General features: G+C 44.8%; 1 protein-coding gene across 21 annotated transcripts in view; it reads right to left on the bottom strand.

The window, feature by feature from the left end:
• Positions 1-15,251: 15,251 nt before the first annotated feature.
• Positions 15,252-19,947, bottom strand: part of DYRK1A (dual specificity tyrosine phosphorylation regulated kinase 1A) — a 134,613-nt gene continuing 129,917 nt past the window's right edge. For all 21 annotated transcript variants that reach the window (XM_070597666.1, XM_070597676.1, XM_070597661.1 and 18 more), the window contains one exon: positions 15,252-18,498. In XM_070597666.1, the coding sequence (XP_070453767.1) occupies positions 17,878-18,498 (621 nt within the window). In that variant the 3' untranslated portion in view covers positions 15,252-17,877. The remainder of the gene's footprint in view (positions 18,499-19,947) is intronic.

Genomic DNA, 19,947 nt, shown 5'->3' with positions numbered 1-19,947 from the left:
TACGTCATGCACAAAAATTAACTCAAAATGGATTAAAGACTTGAAGGTAAGATGTGAAACCATAAAACTCCTAGAAGAAAATATAGGCAGTACACTCTTTGTCATTGGTCTTAGAAGCATCTTTTCAAATACCCTGTCTACTCGGGCAAGGGAAACAAAAGAAAAAATAAACAAATGGGACTACATCAGACTAAAGAACTTCTGCAAGGCAAAGGAAACCAGGAACAAAATGAAAAGACAAGCCACCAAATGGGAGAAAATATTTGCAAAGGGGTTAATCTCCAAAATATATAAAGAACTCATACAACTAGACTTCAAAAAAACCCAAACAACCTGATCAAAAAATGGGCAGAGGATTTGAACAGACATTTTTCCAAAGAAGATATGCAGATGGCCAAGAGGCACATGAAAAGATGTTCAACATCACTAACCATTAGGGAAATGCAAAACGCAAATCAAAACTACACTTAGATATCGCCTTATATCTGTCAGAATGGCTATAATCACCAAGACGAAAAGTAAAAAGTGTTGGAGAGGATGTGGAGAAAAGGGAACCCTCATACACTACTGGTGAGAGTGCAAACTGGTGCAGCCACTATGGAAGACAGAATGGAGATTCCTCAAAAAATTAAAAATAGATATACAATATAATCCAGTTATCCCACTACTGGGTATTTATCCAAAGAACTTGAAATCAACAATCCAAAGAAACTTATGCACCACTGTGTTCATTGCAGCTCTATTCACAATAGCCAAGACGTGGAAGCAACCAAAGTGCCCATTGACTGATGACTGGATAAAGAAGATACGGTATATATATACAATGGAATACTATTCAGCCATAAAAAAGACAAAATCATCCCATTTGCAGCAACATGGATGGATCTTGAGGGTATTATGTTAAGCAAAATAAGCCAGACAGAGAAAGACAAACACTGCATGACTTCACTCATATGTGGAAGATAAACCAACACACGGACAAAGAGAACAGATTAGTGGTTACCAGTGAGGAAGGGGGTCACCGGGTGGGCGAAAGGGGTAAAGGGGCACATATATATGATGACTGATAAATAATAATGTACACGTGAAATGTCACAATGTTATAAACTATTATAACTTCAATAAAATATATTTTTAATTGGCTTTAGGTTCAAAAACAAAATCCCCTGGTGCAATCCTCACCTATTTTCAATTTTCCTTCACCCCCTTTCCCAGACTTAGGTTGTGGTCAGATGCCTGCTCTGGCCCCCTTCAGGCCAGCTCCATGCCCACCCGCCCGCACTCCCACCTCCGCCCCTGGGCAGCTGGCACCTCGCCCTCATCCAGGTCCTCGGGCCCTGCCCAGCCCCAGATGCTGGAACTGCACACAGACCTGAGCGCCCCCAGCCCTGAGCTTCCCACCAGTGCAAACAAACAGAAAGAACCTGCCCCAGGGAGGCACCCATGAATGGAGGAGCAACACCTCCTGTTTCCCTAAAACCAGACAGGTGGGGGAAGAGGGGCAGCAGCCTGCCGGCTCCTCCCTCCAGCCTGAGAACCTTCTGCCCCGAACAAGACTGAACGGGTGTCTCTCTGACTCTGATTCCCTGAGCGACTTCCTGCTGAGGGAGTCACTTCCTGCCCAATTAGCTAAAAACAACTTCAGAAAGCTTCTGGAAAGTGATCTAACTGGTCTGGCCAGATTCTCCTCCTTTCCAGGAAGCACGTGTTCCCATTCATTCATTCGTTAAACACGCATCCTGCATCTGCTCTATGCTGAGCACTGGAGAGATGGGAGAAAGGAGAACCAGCTCCTGCCCTCCAGGAGAAGAGGCAGACACACACTGTTAACTTTGACAGGTGTACTGGGTGTGGCCATCGGGGGCACACAGAGGAGCCACGGAACACAGACAGGACCACTGGTCATCAGGGGAGGGGACGCTGGTGAGGACCAGGAGAGCATCACACAAGGTCAAGCAAGGAGCAAAGGCCGGAGCAGGCAGGTTTGAGGCTGGAACACAGGAAGCTGTGGGTAGGTAGGGGCGGGTGGGTGTCAGTCCTTGAAGGAATTTTCCAGAACTTTAAGCTATATCCTGGCAGTGACAGGGGTAGGATTTTAAACAGAAGAGGGCAATGTTTATATGTGGGACCACTATCAGGTAAAGGATGGACCCGGGGTACGGGGGATGGGAGCCAGAGCCGGGATGGGGTGGGGCTGGACTCGGAGGCAGTCTGGCTTAAAGGTGAGTAAACTCGCTTCAATCTGCAAACCTAGGTGTGAACACTGCTTCCAAAACGAATCCCTCAGGTAACAGGTCTCACCTCCCAGGAGGCTAGACAACTAATAAGAACGGACATTTACTCAGCTCTACTCCGTGCCAGGCACTGTCGTAAGAGCTGCTGGTCTGTTAACTCATTTAATCTCATAATAACCCTCAGGTAGGTAATATTCTCATCCCCATTTTACAGATGAGGAAACAGGGACCCAGAGAGGTTGAGTCCCCTGCCCAAAGGCCCAGAGCCAGGAAGAAGTGGAGTGTTGAGCACAGAGACGGGCACGCAACGAGCACTTACTCAACGGGCTCCATGACGATGATAAGAGGCCAGCCAAGACACGGACAGTGCGAACGGACAGGACAGTGAACAAGAACGCTCACACTGCAGTGCACACACTGCATAACCCATCGATTGTCACCAGCCCCCAGAAAAGGGGTGTAACCACCCACCTACTAGGACCAGTTCAACTGCCCACATCTTATCAACAGAGTAATTAGGAGTGGTTTTCAGGATCTGAGTCCTCCCTTGTCCACTTCAGGCCGGTTGAGACCACCAACCCCTCAACTGGGCCTGCACAAATGCCCGATAAGTGGCCCTTTGATGTCAAGGAGCTGAAAACTCCACCCTGAGATCATGGTGAGGCCGCCATTTTGTGGACATCCATCCTGAGAAGAGCCGTGAAGCCTGACTCTGCGCGCAGGTCATGATCACCTCTCTCCTCACCTCCAGTCACGTCTCCACACTTCCGCCCGCCCTACCCTTCATCCCATAAATTCTGCCCCAAGCCCTGGGTCAGGAGACAGATCTGAGAGTGCTGCCGCCTGCCTCCCTGCAGGTCGGTCTCACACTAAAGCTGTGGTCTTTTCTCAAAAGCTGATGCTGCCATAATCGGCACTTTATGAATATCGGGTGAGAGAACCCCAACTTTGTGCTGCAATAGGGTTTCTACAGTTTCTACACATTCTAAGGATGGTGATGACGACCCGCATTCCCAGATCAGTAGAACGCGGCCTGGCGATTCAGGACTTTATAGTCCCAGAACGTTAACCCTCCTCCTCCTGATCTTGCCAGAAACACCGACAACTGGTGACACGGTCAGTGAATTTGCTTCCAACATCTGGTGGTTTGACTGTGTGGGGTTCCCCTACCACTCCTGTCACACGAGAGACCAGAATAGGGCTCAGTATGAAAATGTACATGCAGCTGGGCCTGGCTGAGCACACCACACAGAACATCTTGGAATCCCAGGATGGCCCTTTGTGTTACAATCTTCACACGAGGGTTCACATACTTATGTCCAATATCAAGAATGCTCCAAGGTAGGTGTTCTCACCTCCACTTTAGACTAGAGAAAAACAAGCTCAGAGAGGCTAAGCAAGCAGCCTAATGTCACACAGCTGGTACATGACGGATCTGTGGTTCAAAACAGGGTCTGCCTGACACCAAAGCCTATTTGCTGAACACTTACTTCATCCTAGGAATAGAGAAATGCGTCCTATGCGGGGCATTTATTTTGACAATCTCTACAAAGGAGAGTTTGGTGGGGGCGTTAAGAGTGGTTTCTGGAGTCTGTCCACCTGGGGTCAGGAGGGGGCCTCACCACTGCAGTGACTGGGACACTGGCAGTTATCTTTCGTTGGGGCCTCAGTTCTCTCCATCTGGGAAACGAGGATAAGAACAGGACCCACCCCCCTCTCAGGGTTGTATGCATTAAATGAGATGGCATGTGTAACATGCCCAGAGCTGCCGGTATTTCTACATGACCACTTGGTACCCTCTAAAGATTCTGGTCTTTGTCCCTGGCTCCTGATCCAGAGTCCTAAATCCCTTGTGATTTGCTGAGTGACAGCAATTACAGCAGTCTCTCTTGTACTGGTGACTCTTGGTGGATCCTAGAATGCTTCAGGATGAGGGCTGGTCACCAGAAAGACTACACCTTCATTAGAAGCCTGGAACTTTCAGCCCCACACCCCCATCCTCCAGAATTGAGTTAATAATTGATGCCTACACAGTGAAACCTCCATTAAAAACCCCTGAAAAACAGGGTTCACACAGCTTTGGAGCTGATAAAGGCATCCACATGCCAAGAGGCATGCAACTCCATGGGATGGAAGCTCCTGGGCTCGGGACCTTTCCAGACCTCACCCTATGTACCTCTTCATCTGGCTGTTCATTTACATCCTTTATAATAACCAATAAATGTCAGAGTGCCTTCTCGAGTTCTGTGAGCCACTCCATCAAATTACTGAAGCTGAGGAGGGGTCATGGGAACCCCTGCTCTAGAGCTGTTGGTCAGAAGTTCAGGTGGCCCAGGACTTGGGATTGGCTGGCGTCTGTAGTGGGCGCAATCTTGTGGGACCAAGCCCTTTGACGTGTGGGATCTGACACTAACTCCAGGTGGATAATGTCAGAAGTGAATTGTTGGACATCCAGTTGGTGTCTGTCTGCAGAGACTCAGAGAATCAGTTGGTGTCAGGAGGAAAATATAAACCTCTCGATTGCTTCACGCAGGCAAACTGACAAGCGGAAATGAGGAACCTGAGGGCGGACATTGTCCACAGATGAGCTTTGGGCTGCAGACTTCTCCCTGGACTGTCATTGCTTGCTGCTGGACACCGCACAAAGGCGCCTCCCAACTACTGGACCAAAGACTCGTTGAGGAGCAGACAGTGTCCCTGGGAGTGAGGCCAGAGAGTCCTGGATCGCTACCCCAAACTTGCCTTTGGGTACTGACCTGGGAGGCTGAACTCCCTTCCCCCTGCTCTGCTCTACCTATCGTAGGGGTCAGCAGACTTCTTCCTTAAGAGGCCAGACGTTAAATGCTTTAGGTTTTCTGGACCAAGAGGCGAAAATCTAGGATATTATGTAGGAATTCATGTAATAAAAGAAAAAAATTTCAACTGGTGAAATTCAAATATAATAATAATTGAGCACTTTTTTTTTGGTAATACAAGTCTACTAATGAGAATAATTAGAATTCTTTTGCGGCGGTAACATTTCACTTAATTGAGGTTCAAAGCTAGTGTTGCCTGTCATCAAAATCAGTCGCACGTGTTTATCTGTTAATGCTGCTTTGTAATGTGATTTCACGTTTCATCGTTGAAGATGTTTTCACACAGGCAGGCACTTCCCGATACTGATATCGGTCTGCGAGCACAGGATTTTTAAGTGAGCATATTTATCACTTGAAAGGCATTTATGGAATCTATTAGATTCTTCTCTTGATGTTTGCCTTTTAACAGATTAATTGATTCGACTGAAGGTTAGGTGGAAGCTCCTCAGCTGCAGGTAAGTGGATTTTGAAATACGGAAATTTCTTCCGGGTTTGCGTTGAGGTCCATAAACGCTGCTGGAACTGTAGGTTGAGCCGGGATAACGTACCTGTTGCAAACGTGTGTGGGAAGGGAACTCACGCTTCCTGTTTTAAGTTTTCACAGCATGAGAAGTATATGAAACAGTCTAATATTAGCTGTGATTCCAGTAACACCAGCTTCTGTTGAAGTGACTCTAGCATAGTATGAATTTCACACACAAATATTGTTTGGCCTTGTGATTTTAGATAGCACTCACTAAGAAACATTATCAAGTCCGCAGCCAAAGCTAATTTCCAAAGCTATTCAGTGCTTGATACTAGCGCTTGAGGGTAGTTCCTCTCATTCAGAAAAATTTCAATCTTGGTCTTGAACTTGAAAATTTGAAATAAAACTTTACCACTATTAAACCATTGAACTGCTGTATTACGCACCATGTCAGGACATTCAGCTACTACGTCTGACAAAAATTCATGGAACTGGTGATAGTTAAGTCCATTTGAGCAAATTAAGTTCACTGTTGACGATACTGGTTCAACAACACACGACAAATTCAAATATTTTCCACAGAACACAGTCATGCATTACTTAATGACAGGCACACGTTCTGAGAAATGTGTCATAAGGTGATTTTGTCATTGTGTGAACGCCATCAAGTGTGCTTACACAAACCTAGATAGTGCAGCCTACTACACACCCAGGCAGGCTATATGGTACTAATCTTATGGGACCACCATCGTACATGCAGTGCCTCGTTGACTGAGATGTTGTTATGCGGCACACAACTCTGCCTGTGATCTAAATAATACAATGAATAACCATAGGCTTTAACACTTATATTATCACAATCTTTGTACATTTGTCCTACTAAGCCTTTTTCTATTCCACACATATTTTTTCCACCATCAGTTCTAACACATCTTGACAGATTCTGCTTCAGACCACACTGAATTAGCTTTCTCAACTTCGAAAATATTTTTGCTTGTAGTTGCTCCAAACAGACTACTGATAAAGGCTAATTCTTCACCTCCTTCCAACTTGGCCCTGGCTCCTCAATTAACAACTGAGCAGTGTTGGTAACATATGTCAACTCTCATAACACGAGTCAAAGAAAACCACTCAAAACCAATGTCCTTGTTTTTTAACTGACTGTTGATGCTGCTCCCAACGTCCTCAACACTTGGAGCAACTCTTATCCTGGAAAGGCTGATGGTCCTGATCAAGCTTCCCTTCTCCGTGCCTGTTTCTGCAGCTGCTGCCTCAGCCGTGATTTTGTTCACTCCCCATAGCTAAGTGGCCTTCCTTGCTTGGCTAACAAACGAGCCAATCAGAAACTGACTTTGGTTGCAGCCTCATTTTCATGAAGAAATTCTGTGATGAGACATTCAATTTTAAATTTCCTAATTTTTTTGACCATTGCTTTCTTATGAGTTAGAAATAGTTTGATGAATGGTGAGCCTGGTAGTGCCAATACATATTGTGTTCTTTATAATATGACAGCTACCATACGATTGCACTTGACCACCTAGTTTGATAACATCATCCACACTCCTCCAAGCCTTAAAATGACAGGGCTATTCGAAGTCCACTCTCCTCTTGTCTTGTTTTGCCATGACGGGTATACACTGGTAACAAAAAATACATAAAATGTTGGGGCATGGAAATACAAGTGGCACTTGAAATGCTGTTGAGTTAGAATCGTGTCACTGCAATTTGTAGTTTTTCTCTTTAAACTAGAATTTATTGGGTATACAAAATTCCATTTCATAGATGAAGTGGTACATCTTTGCAGCTTCTGTTGCACGAGGTATTGAAGATTAAAAGCACATGAAAAGAAACATTTGCTTTTGAAAACACTGCAAAGAGCCAAGCACAGTACTTTGGTAAATAAAAAATAAAATGGTTCAAAACGAGTGTGCCACATGGGCCCTCTGTAGAACTACTCAACTCTGTCGTCACAGCACAGAAGCAGCCGTAGACAGTATGCAGATAAAAAATGTGGTGGTATTCCAATGAAATGTCACTAATGGATACTGAAATTTAAATTGCATATGATTTTCATGCCATGAAATATTATTCGTTTAATGTTTTTCAACCATTTAAAATGTAAGAGCCCTTCTTAGCTGGGCGGGCCATACAAACCAGTGGGTGGCTATGATTCGCAGACACCTAGTCTATGGCAATGGACAGGAATCAGAGGCCACAGTCATTTCCACTTTTCCAGAGTCCTCCTGTCCCTGAAGGGCCCACGGCCCTGGAAGGATGTGCCAAGGGCTTTCCTGCCAGCCACCACTGGGGAAACGCAAGCGACAGCAGCAAGGAGAAAGCAAGCTGAAATGTTCAGGGATATGAAAATGTCGGCTTCCCTGATTATCACTGGAACGTAGGGAATCTCCAATGACAACCCTATCTTTACCTGTGTTCCAGGAGTCCTGAGGAGCCTCCCTCCCTCTTAATCCAGAGGCGTGGTCCGGGGGCCCTAAGTGCTGGATGAAGAAAAAACTATGGTGCCTGGAGTCACGGGACAGATGGGAGAGACCACAGGGGCCTGTAGGCACAGATGGGAGAAGCAGTCACTGAAGGGTCACCCAACTTTGTGTCATGACACCTCTGGAGCTGGCACCACAGACACCAGCCTGAAACGCCCTGGGGAAAGTGAAGCCAGGACAGGAATTATGGAGCCTGGGAAGTAGAAGGCGCAAAAATGACCTAGAGAGCAGGGAAGGGGGGCAAAGGAGCAGGGTTTAGAGGAGGAAGAGGAAGCAGCAGAATCTCGTCTGGATTCTTCAGAGCCTCCTGGAAGCTATTTAGTTATATAGTTAAATGAAAAGAAAACCAGAGACAGACCTGCTCAACACTTCCAAATTCACGAACGGCCTGTCAAAACAAGCCTTCCAGGCTCACGGAGGTTCATTAGGACAATACAGTTGCTCTTAAATAACTAAGCTTAGCCAGCCCGTAAGCCGAGTCTACATTGACTGATATTAAGTTGGTCTCACCCATCACTCTGCTTCCGGCACTCACAACGGCTGGAGGGATGGTCCAGCTGCAGGCTGTGGTTTGTGATCTTGAAAGTCAAGGTCAGCGTGGAGAACTGCAAGGATGCCGGGACCAGAAGCTGAAGACAGTCACTGGTCAGTTCTGTCATCCTGAACAAGACATTTCAACTCCTAGGATTTCTCACTGTTGCTCAGAGCTTCTCAAACTTGAACATGCATGTGAATTACCTGAGGCCCTTGTTAAAATGCAGATTCTGACTGAGTAGGTCCGGCCGGGCCTGAGATTCTGCATTTCCTACAGGCTCCTAGGTGATGCTGGTGTTGCCGGTCCCCAGACCATGCCGAGTGGTGAGGGACTAGATGACCTCTAACCCCTTGATGGATCTAAAACGTCCGAAGGCAGGCATGATGGTTTCATTTTCCGAACACGGAGGTTTCTATTAAAGCGCTCAGTCTCTCCTCGCCTCTCCATTTAGGTCATGTCAGTCACTATCACTTGCCTACATGAGAAAGACCAAAAACCTATCGTCCCAGGCCTGACTTACCCCCTTCAATCCATTCTTTTGTATCAAATTATCTACTTCACATCTCCACTTACATGTCCAAGTCCTAAAACTGAACGCACGACTATCTGGCGTATCTGCCCTACTTTGAATGTTCCCAATGCCAGTAGACGGAACCTCCATCTGCCAAGGTGCTCAGCCGAAAAGCTGGGAGGAAGCCTCCCGTCCCTCCCTCTCGCTACCACTCCCTCCCTCCGATCAACGCCCAGGGTCCACCAACTCTCTTTCCTAAACAGTTCTGGCCTCGTCTCTCCTTAGCAACCGATACCGGCAAGGTCTCACGCTTTCTCATCACACCAAGCTTGAACACACCATTTCCTTCTCCTAGATTCTAGAACATTCCCACACCACCTGGAAAATCCCCATTCTCCCATTAGATATCAGCTTAAACCTAATTCCTCAGGGAAACCCTCCTGAGCCCCCAACCAGAATAGGGGTCCTGTTCACACCCTGACTCTTAACATACTTGGCTCATTTGGAGTTACTGCCGTGTGTCTGTCCCACCCCCAGAAACAGGGACATGCTTGTTGGTGTCATCCCTAGGTCGTGACTGAGTGCCTTCACGCGACAGGCTTCATGATTTCTCTGAGTCCTCCCGTCAGCTGCCCCAAGACCCCTGCCAGTAAGACCTTATTTTTCCTCAGAGTGGGATTCCCATTTTTAATTCCACTTCCAGGATGAGTACCGAGTGCTTTCTTTGATTTGGAGCATCTTCTGCAGGAAGGAGGGGAGATATTTCAAGTTCACGTGGTGTTAATCGACCAGTAAAGGAAAGTCCCTGCTGGCCCCCACTTCCAGTGAAAACAAGGCAGCACTCGAAGCCACAGAGAAGCTGAACCAGGGAGAGAGACCACAGCGAGGGGGCATCCACGTGGGAGCCCTGCAGGACAAGCTCCTGACTTGAATTCTCCCAGACTGCTACAGATGTGAAGGCACTGCCCTCAGCGGCCGGGAGACACCTTCAGAAAAAAGTGTCTGTGGGAGGGAGGTAACCATCTCCCCAGCGCCCACATTCCTGCATGTGGAGTAAGACCTGGGGGGAAGTCGTACTTGAGTCAGAGGGCGGGGTAAGAGTTAAATGCTGTGTGAGCACGCTGTACAGCAGAACATCACTCAGGTCTAACAGCAGCGTGAGTCATAATCCAGGGCCGTGGGAGATCAACCCCGACCCTACTGATCCAGGGTCTGCAGTTGGCGCTGGGGCTCCCCCTAGCCAGGCCCATCAGCCCAAAGGCACGTCTAGAGGGCAGTGATGTGCAAGAGGTCAGGGGAAAGACCCAGAGCTCTGAAGAGGCACAAAAGCCAGCCCAACTTGGTTAACAAGTAGAAGGTTATCTACCTTATTTGAATTTTAGGAGCATGGGGAACTCCATCTTCCCAAAGTGTTTTATCTGCCTCAGGGGAACTCTTAAATCCCATTATCAGATCCATTGTTTTCATCTTTATCCAGCTAAAGTCACAGGCCATTGTTGTGCAAGTGTTCCTGTGAGGTACCATGGGCCACGTATATTGTAAGGCAAACAGTCCTTTCGTCCTGTCCTTACGTTTGCTCTAAGGAAGTGGGGATCCCTTAGGAATGAAGAGAAAAGGGGATTACATTGAGGTCCCCCAAGCTGGAGGATGTAGAGAGTCCTCTAACATATCAACAAAGTATATTAAATAAAAACAAACCCAAAATCAGCACCTAACCCCTTAATGCTTTGAAAATGCTGGGTTATACCAACTAACTTCTGAAATCTTCCCCAACATTATCACTGTGTATGAACTTGGGAACTGACTTTTTCTACTTAACCTTCTTTCTAAGTCACATCTCCGAAGGCTACAAATGTAACAGAAGGTGTTGGGGTGTGGAGAGGGACGAGGGGTGGGGCCACCGGAGACATGATGACCAGGTCTAATGACCGTGCTTGTTAAAACGGGACCGTTCCACAGAAACTCCGCCAACCAGCCTCCTTGAAGTTGTAAAATTCCACTGAAAATGATCCTTTATAAAACATCTAAATATCATAGATGGTAGCAAAGTAAACTCCAAAACACACAACCTCAAAATTCTAAAAGAGAAGTAGGTGCTGTGCAGTAGCAAAATCAGGCAGTAAAGGGACGTTACCATCTGGTTACAGGCTCCAGAAGTAAAAGTGAACTGGAAAATATCCTGTGTGATCTTTCACGCGAAACACTCACCTACTGTCCCCACACGGTGTTTGTTATACTCATCACCGAGAAGCAGATCCATTCATGCTGTGGACTCGAGCTCTATATTTGCTTTTATTCATGTATATTATATGTATAAATTATATTTATTGAGCACTTCCTATACTGTGTGAAGATTCTTCCATACGTTATCTCGTCGAAGACTGCATAAAATCCCATCGAGTGGATATTACAGTTATTCTCAGTTTACAAAAAAGGAAAGTGAGGCTTAGAGAAGTAAAAGGACTTGCTCTGGATAAGAGCACAGATTTGAACCCAGTTCTGGAGCTGATAAGCACAGCCACCACACCGCGGGGCTTCCCCAATGCCCGCACGCTCAGACCAGGAGGCTCACGCCCAGGAGAATGACTCCACTAGTCTTAGGAAAGACCCCATGAGGCTGAGCCAGCGCTGGGAAGGAGCACGTCCCAGCTCCACTGCCGGGAAACGAGCTTACCACGCACCATTCTCAGGGCACATCTGAGAGCCACTGATTGGAAGTCACATCAACCCACCTCCCAAAGGGAAGACGACAGAGAAACCAATTGTGTAAAGTTTTATATACTTACATCTGGTCATTTCTGCCTTTCTTGGAGGCTTGTTTATGACATTTTATAATGCAGTATAAGTTGTGAATTTTAATTGTTCATTTATATATATAAACTTCAATCACAAAACATTTAAAAATGGTCTTTAATGCAGACTTCTGTCAGATCAGCCACCTGCATCTCCTTGCTCTCTGAGCCACACCTGGCTGCAGGTACAGAATCACTTGTAAAGCTTCTTAAAAAAACACGCATGCCCAGGCCCCACTCCCAACTCGCTGAACCAAAAATTCTGGGAGTGCCCTCAGTGCTTCTGTGATCTTATCAAGTTCTACAGGAGTCACAGACAGCAGGGCTGAAAATCCCTGCTTTAAATCGATGAGGACTGACTTGGCAGTTTGATAACATCACAGAGAAGTTCACGAAAACCACCCCCTTTTTCCTAGATCTTGCTTACTGATTTGCCAGGCAATGAAGGCGGCGTGGTGCCTCGAGTTACGTACTTCACCTAGCTTAGGATCTCCCACTGTCATGTCACCTCCTCAACAGACTGGATGTACATAAAGACGGACTGAGAACCTGGGGTCACTACTGCACTGTATCATGCTTTAGATCTTTGAAAACATAAATAACCCTTTGACACTGCCAGAAGTCATTTTAGTTTCAAAAGGAGTTGATAAGCCCCACCCTCACCCACCCTACTACAGCACTTCTATGCAACACTGAGTCAAGAGTGCTTCACCAACTCATCCTCCTGGGCTCAATTTTAACCAATGTAACATCTTCTCCTGGCACAAGGTGTTCCCTTCTGGCAGACCTCCCTCGGGCTGAGCCCTCTCACCTCTGGCCTGGGCAGTAAGGACCCAGCCACTGACACTGCCTGGTGAGGAACCACCACGCACCCAGGGCCTGCCACTGTATTTTTCCTTTGGCTCTGAATCTCTCCTTAACTGTAGCCTCAGCTAAAGAACTCGAGGGCAACTGCAGTGAATAATGAGTAAATATTGGGAGCAAAATTTACAAGAACGTCATAAAAAAACAAAAAGCCCCAAAGATGGCAATTTTGAAACTTTAATTGGAAAGATAATCAAATAAACTATAGTCCTTCAAACAGACAAAACGTATGGAATACCTACATGGCCTTTCTACCTGTGGCAACCTGAGAAACCCTCGAGCATCTTTCTAGATGAGACGATGCTGTCAACCGCGCCCCTGACAGCATGACCCACGGCCACCATCTTGCACCCTGAAGAGGAGTACGCGCCACGTGTTTGTCCATTCCACTATTCACCAGGCGCTCTGCCCCCGGTTTTCCTGCCCCACATTTAAAAATGTAATTTATTGGCCAACATGACTCCTGCCCCAGTACCCTGCTCCTTCAGAGCCCAGGACAGTGATGTCTGCGAAAGCAAAAGCAAGTGTTTAAGGTTCGGCTCCACCTCCTCATGGCTCTGAGGCAGCACTCCTAAGTTCTACCCCAGAAAGCAGGGGATCTGTGAGATGCTGAAGGGGAAATTTACACATATGAATTCCCACCCCTCTAACTTTTTAATAAAGGCTACACCCTCAAGGTGGGAAATTATGGGGAAAAAAACCCCACAACTGTTTTTTCACGTAAAGCAGCTGCATATTGAAACCAGTGGGGTTTTAGTACCTAGTTATTGTGTATGTGTTTAAATCAGTGTTTTAGTTGGAAAAATATCGTTCTTTTTGTCTTTGAGGAAGATTTAAGGTAAGAAATAGGAAAAAACTGACAGCGACAAATACCTCATGCTCTCTGCGTTAAGGTGAATGTTATTCCCAAAGTTACGAGGCAGGAACCCGCTGGTTCTTTACCTCTTCTCACTGCGAGCAGCTGAAATCTGGGACCTTGGCCGTCCACAAGGCCAGAGACACACACACACAAAGTGATGGACCACTTACCTTACTCAACGAGTCTTCCGCAGAAAACAGCCAGAGCTTTAAACACGGGAATGTGCAAACATTACTAGTAGAGAGCGAAAGCCAGCTGCCGTCCACAGGATGGTTCTCAGTGGACACAATGACAGGGTACCGTTATGCATTAAGAGGAATGATGATGAATAAAATAAGCTGTTTTCTTAGGGTTTCTTTTTTTGTTCTCTGTTCTAAAATTACTTGCTGTACGTTTTCAGCCCAGGAAACAAGTCTAGAGGGGATCCACCGTTAAGAAAATGAGAACGCCTGCTCCACTCTTTCTGACACCAAAGGCTTCCCAATGGCGGGTCACCAGCCCATTCTAAGGAATCTGAACACGGTCTCAGTAACCAAAGTTGGTTTCTCCTCCAACCTTCATCTTAAAATTTCAAACTTTTTTCATGTACGGCACTAACTTCTGTATCTGGAATGAACTATCTAATCTATTAGGTATGGCCATCACTACAAAAACCTATATAAGAATGAGTACTGAACTCGCATTCTAAACGATAGCGAAGGCAGACCAAACGGAAACTGGGGAACTGACCGAGAAACTTGGCTCTTGCTATCTCGCCTGTGTATTTGGTTAATGTATTTCCTTATTATAAGACTCATTATCACAGTAAGTTGAGAAACACAGAAGCTGGAAAAGAGTGTACAGTGGCAAACGCAGTAGTCCTTTCGTGGGCCTTATAGAATTATTGCAGCCTTAATGATTTTTTACATGTAGTTCTAATATTCATTAAATAAATATAAGGCTAGGTTTTTGGAGTCTGATACCAAAAATGTGCCATGTACCTTAGTAAAATGCTCAGATCCTAAGAAAAAACTAAATGAACTTTTCCTTTCTTAGATGTGGTAAGTTTAACTTTAGGTAGCCAACCTGAATTTTACAGAATCACACAATTTTTTAAGTAAGTTTTTTTGCCTTCTGAAAGCCACCTTAATATATACTCAAGCAGATTAATTTATAAAAAGAGCTGACTTTAGGTTATAAATGAGTTCACTGTGGCAGGAATTCTAAACTTTGTACAAGAGGTCCCTGATAAGCCCCCATACAATGATCTGGGGAAGGAGAAACAGTATTACTTCTATTTCCTCTTGCTTCCAAAGCAGGTCAAAGCCTTGTAGAGAAAATCATCTAACTGTCACATCCATTCTAAACACTACTAACTACTAGCACTTCGAATCAGAGATAAACTGTGAATATAGTAACCATTCATAGAAAGAATCAATTTTAGAAATCAAAATGATCTGTTAAACCTCCAATTTTACATTTCGAGATTTTTGAAGCCTCTGTCGATGCAACACTTTTCCTTTTTAAACAACTGACTAAACTTACACTCAGTCCACCTACCAGCCCATTACCTGGGCCAGGTTAATTGCATAGGAAGATTTTTACTATGTTTACATTTTTCTTAAATTACTCTTAAAAAAGCATAGTAAAGAGTCTGAGGACAAATTATTCAACTGTTTATCATACATAAGACCGCATGACTATAATACAAAGGGGGCTCTTTTTCATTGAACGTTACAATATACACAGCAAGTCCGGACCAGATCTTACAATCTGCACACAGGTATTTAACCTTTTCCATGCTGTTTATGTTTACAATGCACAGAAGTCCTGTAACCAAACCGTGGAGTAAAGCACACAAAACTGGACTGTAACGTAACACAGCATCAGAAGCATTGGGCTTTATCATCTCCTTTACGTAAGTAGCGGTTTAAAAACGGCTTTCGTTTCTTGGTGCTTGCTAAGATGTGGCAACCAGCACAGAAAAAAATGACCTGACCATGAGATACCTTCACCTTATACTCCTACACAGCAGTAACTACTGAATTCCTTGTGATATTGCTATACTCAAGATGATATCCTTTTATTCACTGTAAACCTTTATGAACTACTAACTTCCAAAATCATCCACAGGCTTGACATTTAATTACAAAATAAATATGGACTTCCTGATTAACAGAAAAATTTTGTGGTTTATAAAAAACGGATATTTTCCCAAGTTTCCATTCACATTCACAGAGTTTTAAGCCTTTCTTTTTGTCACTGTTGACATACAAAAACCTGCTTGTGTTCAGAAAAAATTGACCTAGTCAGCCACATGGAATTGACCAATAAAAAGTAACGTGGTGTTCTGCTGAGTTGCTTTGAACAGGGTTACCGGCAGAGGTAGATTACTGCTTCTCTTCTAGGCTTCTTTTGATTCTGGACAGGTAAATTACTTATGGTCCTTCTCCCAATTCAACCGCTCGAAAGTATTAACACCCTAAAATTGGTCAATTTAAAATGGGAACACAAATTTAGCAACTGCCAGACTGTGTTACATTAAGGCAGCAGAATCTCAACACTAGGCACCTGTTAAACACCAGCCTGTTCACGTCAGGTCACGCATGAGTCTGCATGATTCCTGCTCAAATTTGGGACCTGTTGGTGCAATCGAGGTCCTGCTTTCAAGTTTACAAGTAGGTTAATCAGGAATACAAGGATCAACTGCTGGTTCCATAGCTTCTGGATCCAGTGTCCCTTTACCTTCAGAAGCCTGAACACATTGAGAATGTACCAGATGTTGTAGTCTTGAATTAGATGTCATCTACTCTGCTCAGCAAACAGAGTGCGGTAAATGTATTGGCTATGGATTCGACAACAGTTCCAGTTTTGTTTAAGCAATAGTACAGCCATAATTTTCAACTGACATTTAAAAACGGTCTAGTTACGCCTTGTGTCAAAGTGCAGAACTGCTACATTATTGGTTACAGACATCTATGTGCTATAAAAACAGCTTTGGTACAATAAATTATCAAAAAAGAAAATAAATTTTTGTAAAATTCACAGCATAATTGTGAGGCAAAAAAGCAGTCACATAAAATTCTGCATTTTTTAAAAATGTTCAGGATGAACAGAAGACATCTTTGTGCAGAAGAAATGGTGGAGATACCACGTGCCGAGAAAAAGCAAAAGAAAAAAGGAAAAAGCAGGAAGGGACACAGCTGTAGCTATTTCCATCAAAGCAAACCACTACTTCTGTGACCTTCAACCAATAAGGAAGTCAACTTTATGACACACGCAAAGTGACCTTGCAATACCTTACAATTAGTGGGTCACAAAAGTCTATTTTAAAAGAAAGGCCTCTTGAATTACCCATTCTCTGTGTTTTCAGCATTAAGGACTGTCTGCAAAAGCATGTCCAAAAGTGATTGCATCTGAAATGGTAGGCTCTTCTAATTTCGAGTCCAAATCCATAAGGCCAAAGGTTATCCCAAAGACCACCACTCAGACCTCCCCAGGACTGGCCGCGACTGACCCGTTGATTGCTTCTCAGTGCACCTTGGTTAGGAGACCAGTCACGTTCCACTACTATCTCACTGTGGCCTCTCCAACAGGAGACCCACAGGATCCCATGTAATTGCTGCTTCGCTCCTCAGTAGGTTCAGACAGGAGAGTTCTGATCCCCGCCACTTAGCATGCTCACTGTGCCTTACAAACTCCAACACACCGTCCCTTCCACACAGCTGAAGGTGATGTTTGTGTAAGCTGGAGGTCCCTCTTCCTTACAGTACTGCATTTCCGTGCCCAAGTGTGTTTAGAGGACTTAAAACCCCAAATTTCCCACCCCCCACCCAAAACAAAACAAAAACAAAAACAAAGGAAAAAACAAAAACAAAGGAAAAAACACCCTCATGGGGGCCCTTTATGCAAATTATGTGCAGTGCCTTTTTATTTTAAACTTAGTTGGCAAATGACCAAGACCAACATCTGAACATTAACTTTTGTGGAATAGAAAGACAAAAAACCCCACTATGACTGGGATGTGGCAAGTAAAACGGGGGAGGCAAAAAGAGGACACCTCTGAGCTATCCATGACGATGGGTTTGGACATGGCTCTTTTAAAAACTTCATTGTCCCTTTGCAATCTTTTCAAGTTAAAAAAAAAGTCAGCTTTGCCCTCTTGTAGCGGTTCAGTGTGTTAATCTCCTTCTGATTCAAGCAGCTTTGCACTTTGTTTTTTGGAAAAAAAACACCACTTCTATAAAAACACACAAGAAACAAACTCAAGTTTCAATTTAGTCACGAGCTAGCTACAGGACTCTGTTGCACACAAACTCCTGTCATGGGGGACTCTTCTCTATCAGCCCCTTGCCTCATTGTCAGATGTCCTTCAGTCATGTAATGTGCAGGACCTGTATTAGCAGAAAATTGGTAAGTTGGATGTCCAGCTATGCCAGTCTCTTGGCGGGGATTGGAGTAGACGGTTAAATTAACGTCCATAGCTCCATTCTGTCCAAAGTCCAAGGTATTAGCAGCCACTGGGCGATTCTGGTAGGCCTGATTGCCTTGATTACCAGTAGAGGAGGAAGATGTAGAGGAAGAAGTAGTTGAGGAAGACAGGGATGTCATGGAGTGGTGACTATGGCCAACCTCCATAGAATCCTGGGTAGAGGAGCTATTCGTTGGAGAATTGTAGACCCTTGGCCTGGTCCGGTTACCCAACGCTTGTTGTCCATGGTGGTGGTGGTGGTGGTGGTGGTGGTGATGGTGATGGGAACTGTTTCCATGGTGATGATGCAATGCATTCTGTTGAGGGGCTACATGAAAGGTTGTTTCTTGAACGGGATGAGTTTCAACAGTGACTTGTGTAGGAGCTTCAGTGCCTGACCAACCAAGGGGAGCAGGAAATTGCTGACGCACCTGCAAGAACAGATTTGAAAAGGATTTATTCAGAGCACTGTTTCCAAGATTTAATCTTCCATCCAAGCTATGACACTAGCATTTACACTAATTAGAGAGAGGAGGTTTTGAAACTTTTAATGTGTTAGACAATTCTATAATACAAATTCCAAATACAATCAAGAGAAAAATAGTTAACTACGAAAGCTGCAATTTTCAGCAAGTTATACCCATAAATAGGCTCATGTATTTCACTAGCCATTTTCTTTCCTTGGGAGCATTGTTTATTGCCAGAGGTCAATAAATTTTTTCGGAAAAGGGCCAGAAAGTAAATATTTTGACAGGTCCAAAAGGGGTTACTTTCCCCTAAAACCCCTCCTTTCTCCATCTTTCTTGTTTCAACAGAAGCACTCCTGCCCATCCAGACGTCCAACAATTCCTCCATCCAAACCATGAGCAAGTACTACTGACTCAACCTTCAAAACAGAGCCCAACCATGGCCTCTTTGCTCTATCTCCATTACCATCGCTCAATCCCAGGCCACTATCACCTCCTGCCTAGACTAATACAACAGCCTCCTAAATCAACTCCCAGCTTCCATGCTTGCCTTTTTCTAATCCAAAGAGTAGCAAGAATAATCTTTTTACAATGTAAATCCAATCACTATCCTATTTAAAATCCTTTACTGACTTCTCATTGGACTTAGAAAAACACAAGAATCCAAAATCCATACAATGGTCTACATAATCTGGCCAACGCTCACTTCTCCCACCTTTTCCTCTAGCCATCCTGCCTCTTGCTACCTAGGTTCCAACCACACCAGGTCTTTGCTGGTCAGTATCTTCCAAATGCCTCAGGGTATTTGTACTTAATGTTCCCTTCTGCCTAGAATACTCTGATTTCTAATTTTTGCTTGGATGTTTCTTTCTCACAATTTTATTTCCAGAGTCTTCCCTGACCACTCTGGCTAATGCTGTCCCCACTCCTGTGGCAGAGGCTACCAGCTGTCCACAAAAAATATATTCTTCTTCCTGAGCATATGGGCTGCACTATACTTTCCAGCCCCCCGTGCACTTAGGTATGACCATGTGACTAAGTGTTAGTCAAAGGAATGTGAATGAAAGTTTCTATGTCCTGGCCAGACCTAGCTCACAAAATACCTCCCAGGTCTTTCTGCCTACTAGATGCAGCAGACAACTAGGCCCTAAGGGATGGGAGAGCCACAAGATGCTAGGAGAGCTCAGGACATGGCAAAAAGCCATGCCACTAACCTGAAAATCCACTCAAGATTATTATATAAAAAGAAAGAAAGAAACTTCATACTCTTTTTCTGAGAAAGATTAGCGCTGAGCTAACTACTGCCAATCCTCCTCTTTTTGCTGAGGAAGACTGGCCCTGAGCTAACATCCATACCCATCTTCCTCTACTTTATATGTAGGACACCTACCACAGCATGGCTTTTGCCAAGCA

Source organism: Equus przewalskii, chromosome 27 (genome assembly GCF_037783145.1).
Source record: "Equus przewalskii isolate Varuska chromosome 27, EquPr2, whole genome shotgun sequence".
Classification (NCBI taxonomy): domain Eukaryota; kingdom Metazoa; phylum Chordata; class Mammalia; order Perissodactyla; family Equidae; genus Equus; species Equus przewalskii.
Note: the sequence above shows the minus strand (reverse complement) of the source record. Positions and strands in the feature narration are given on the sequence as shown.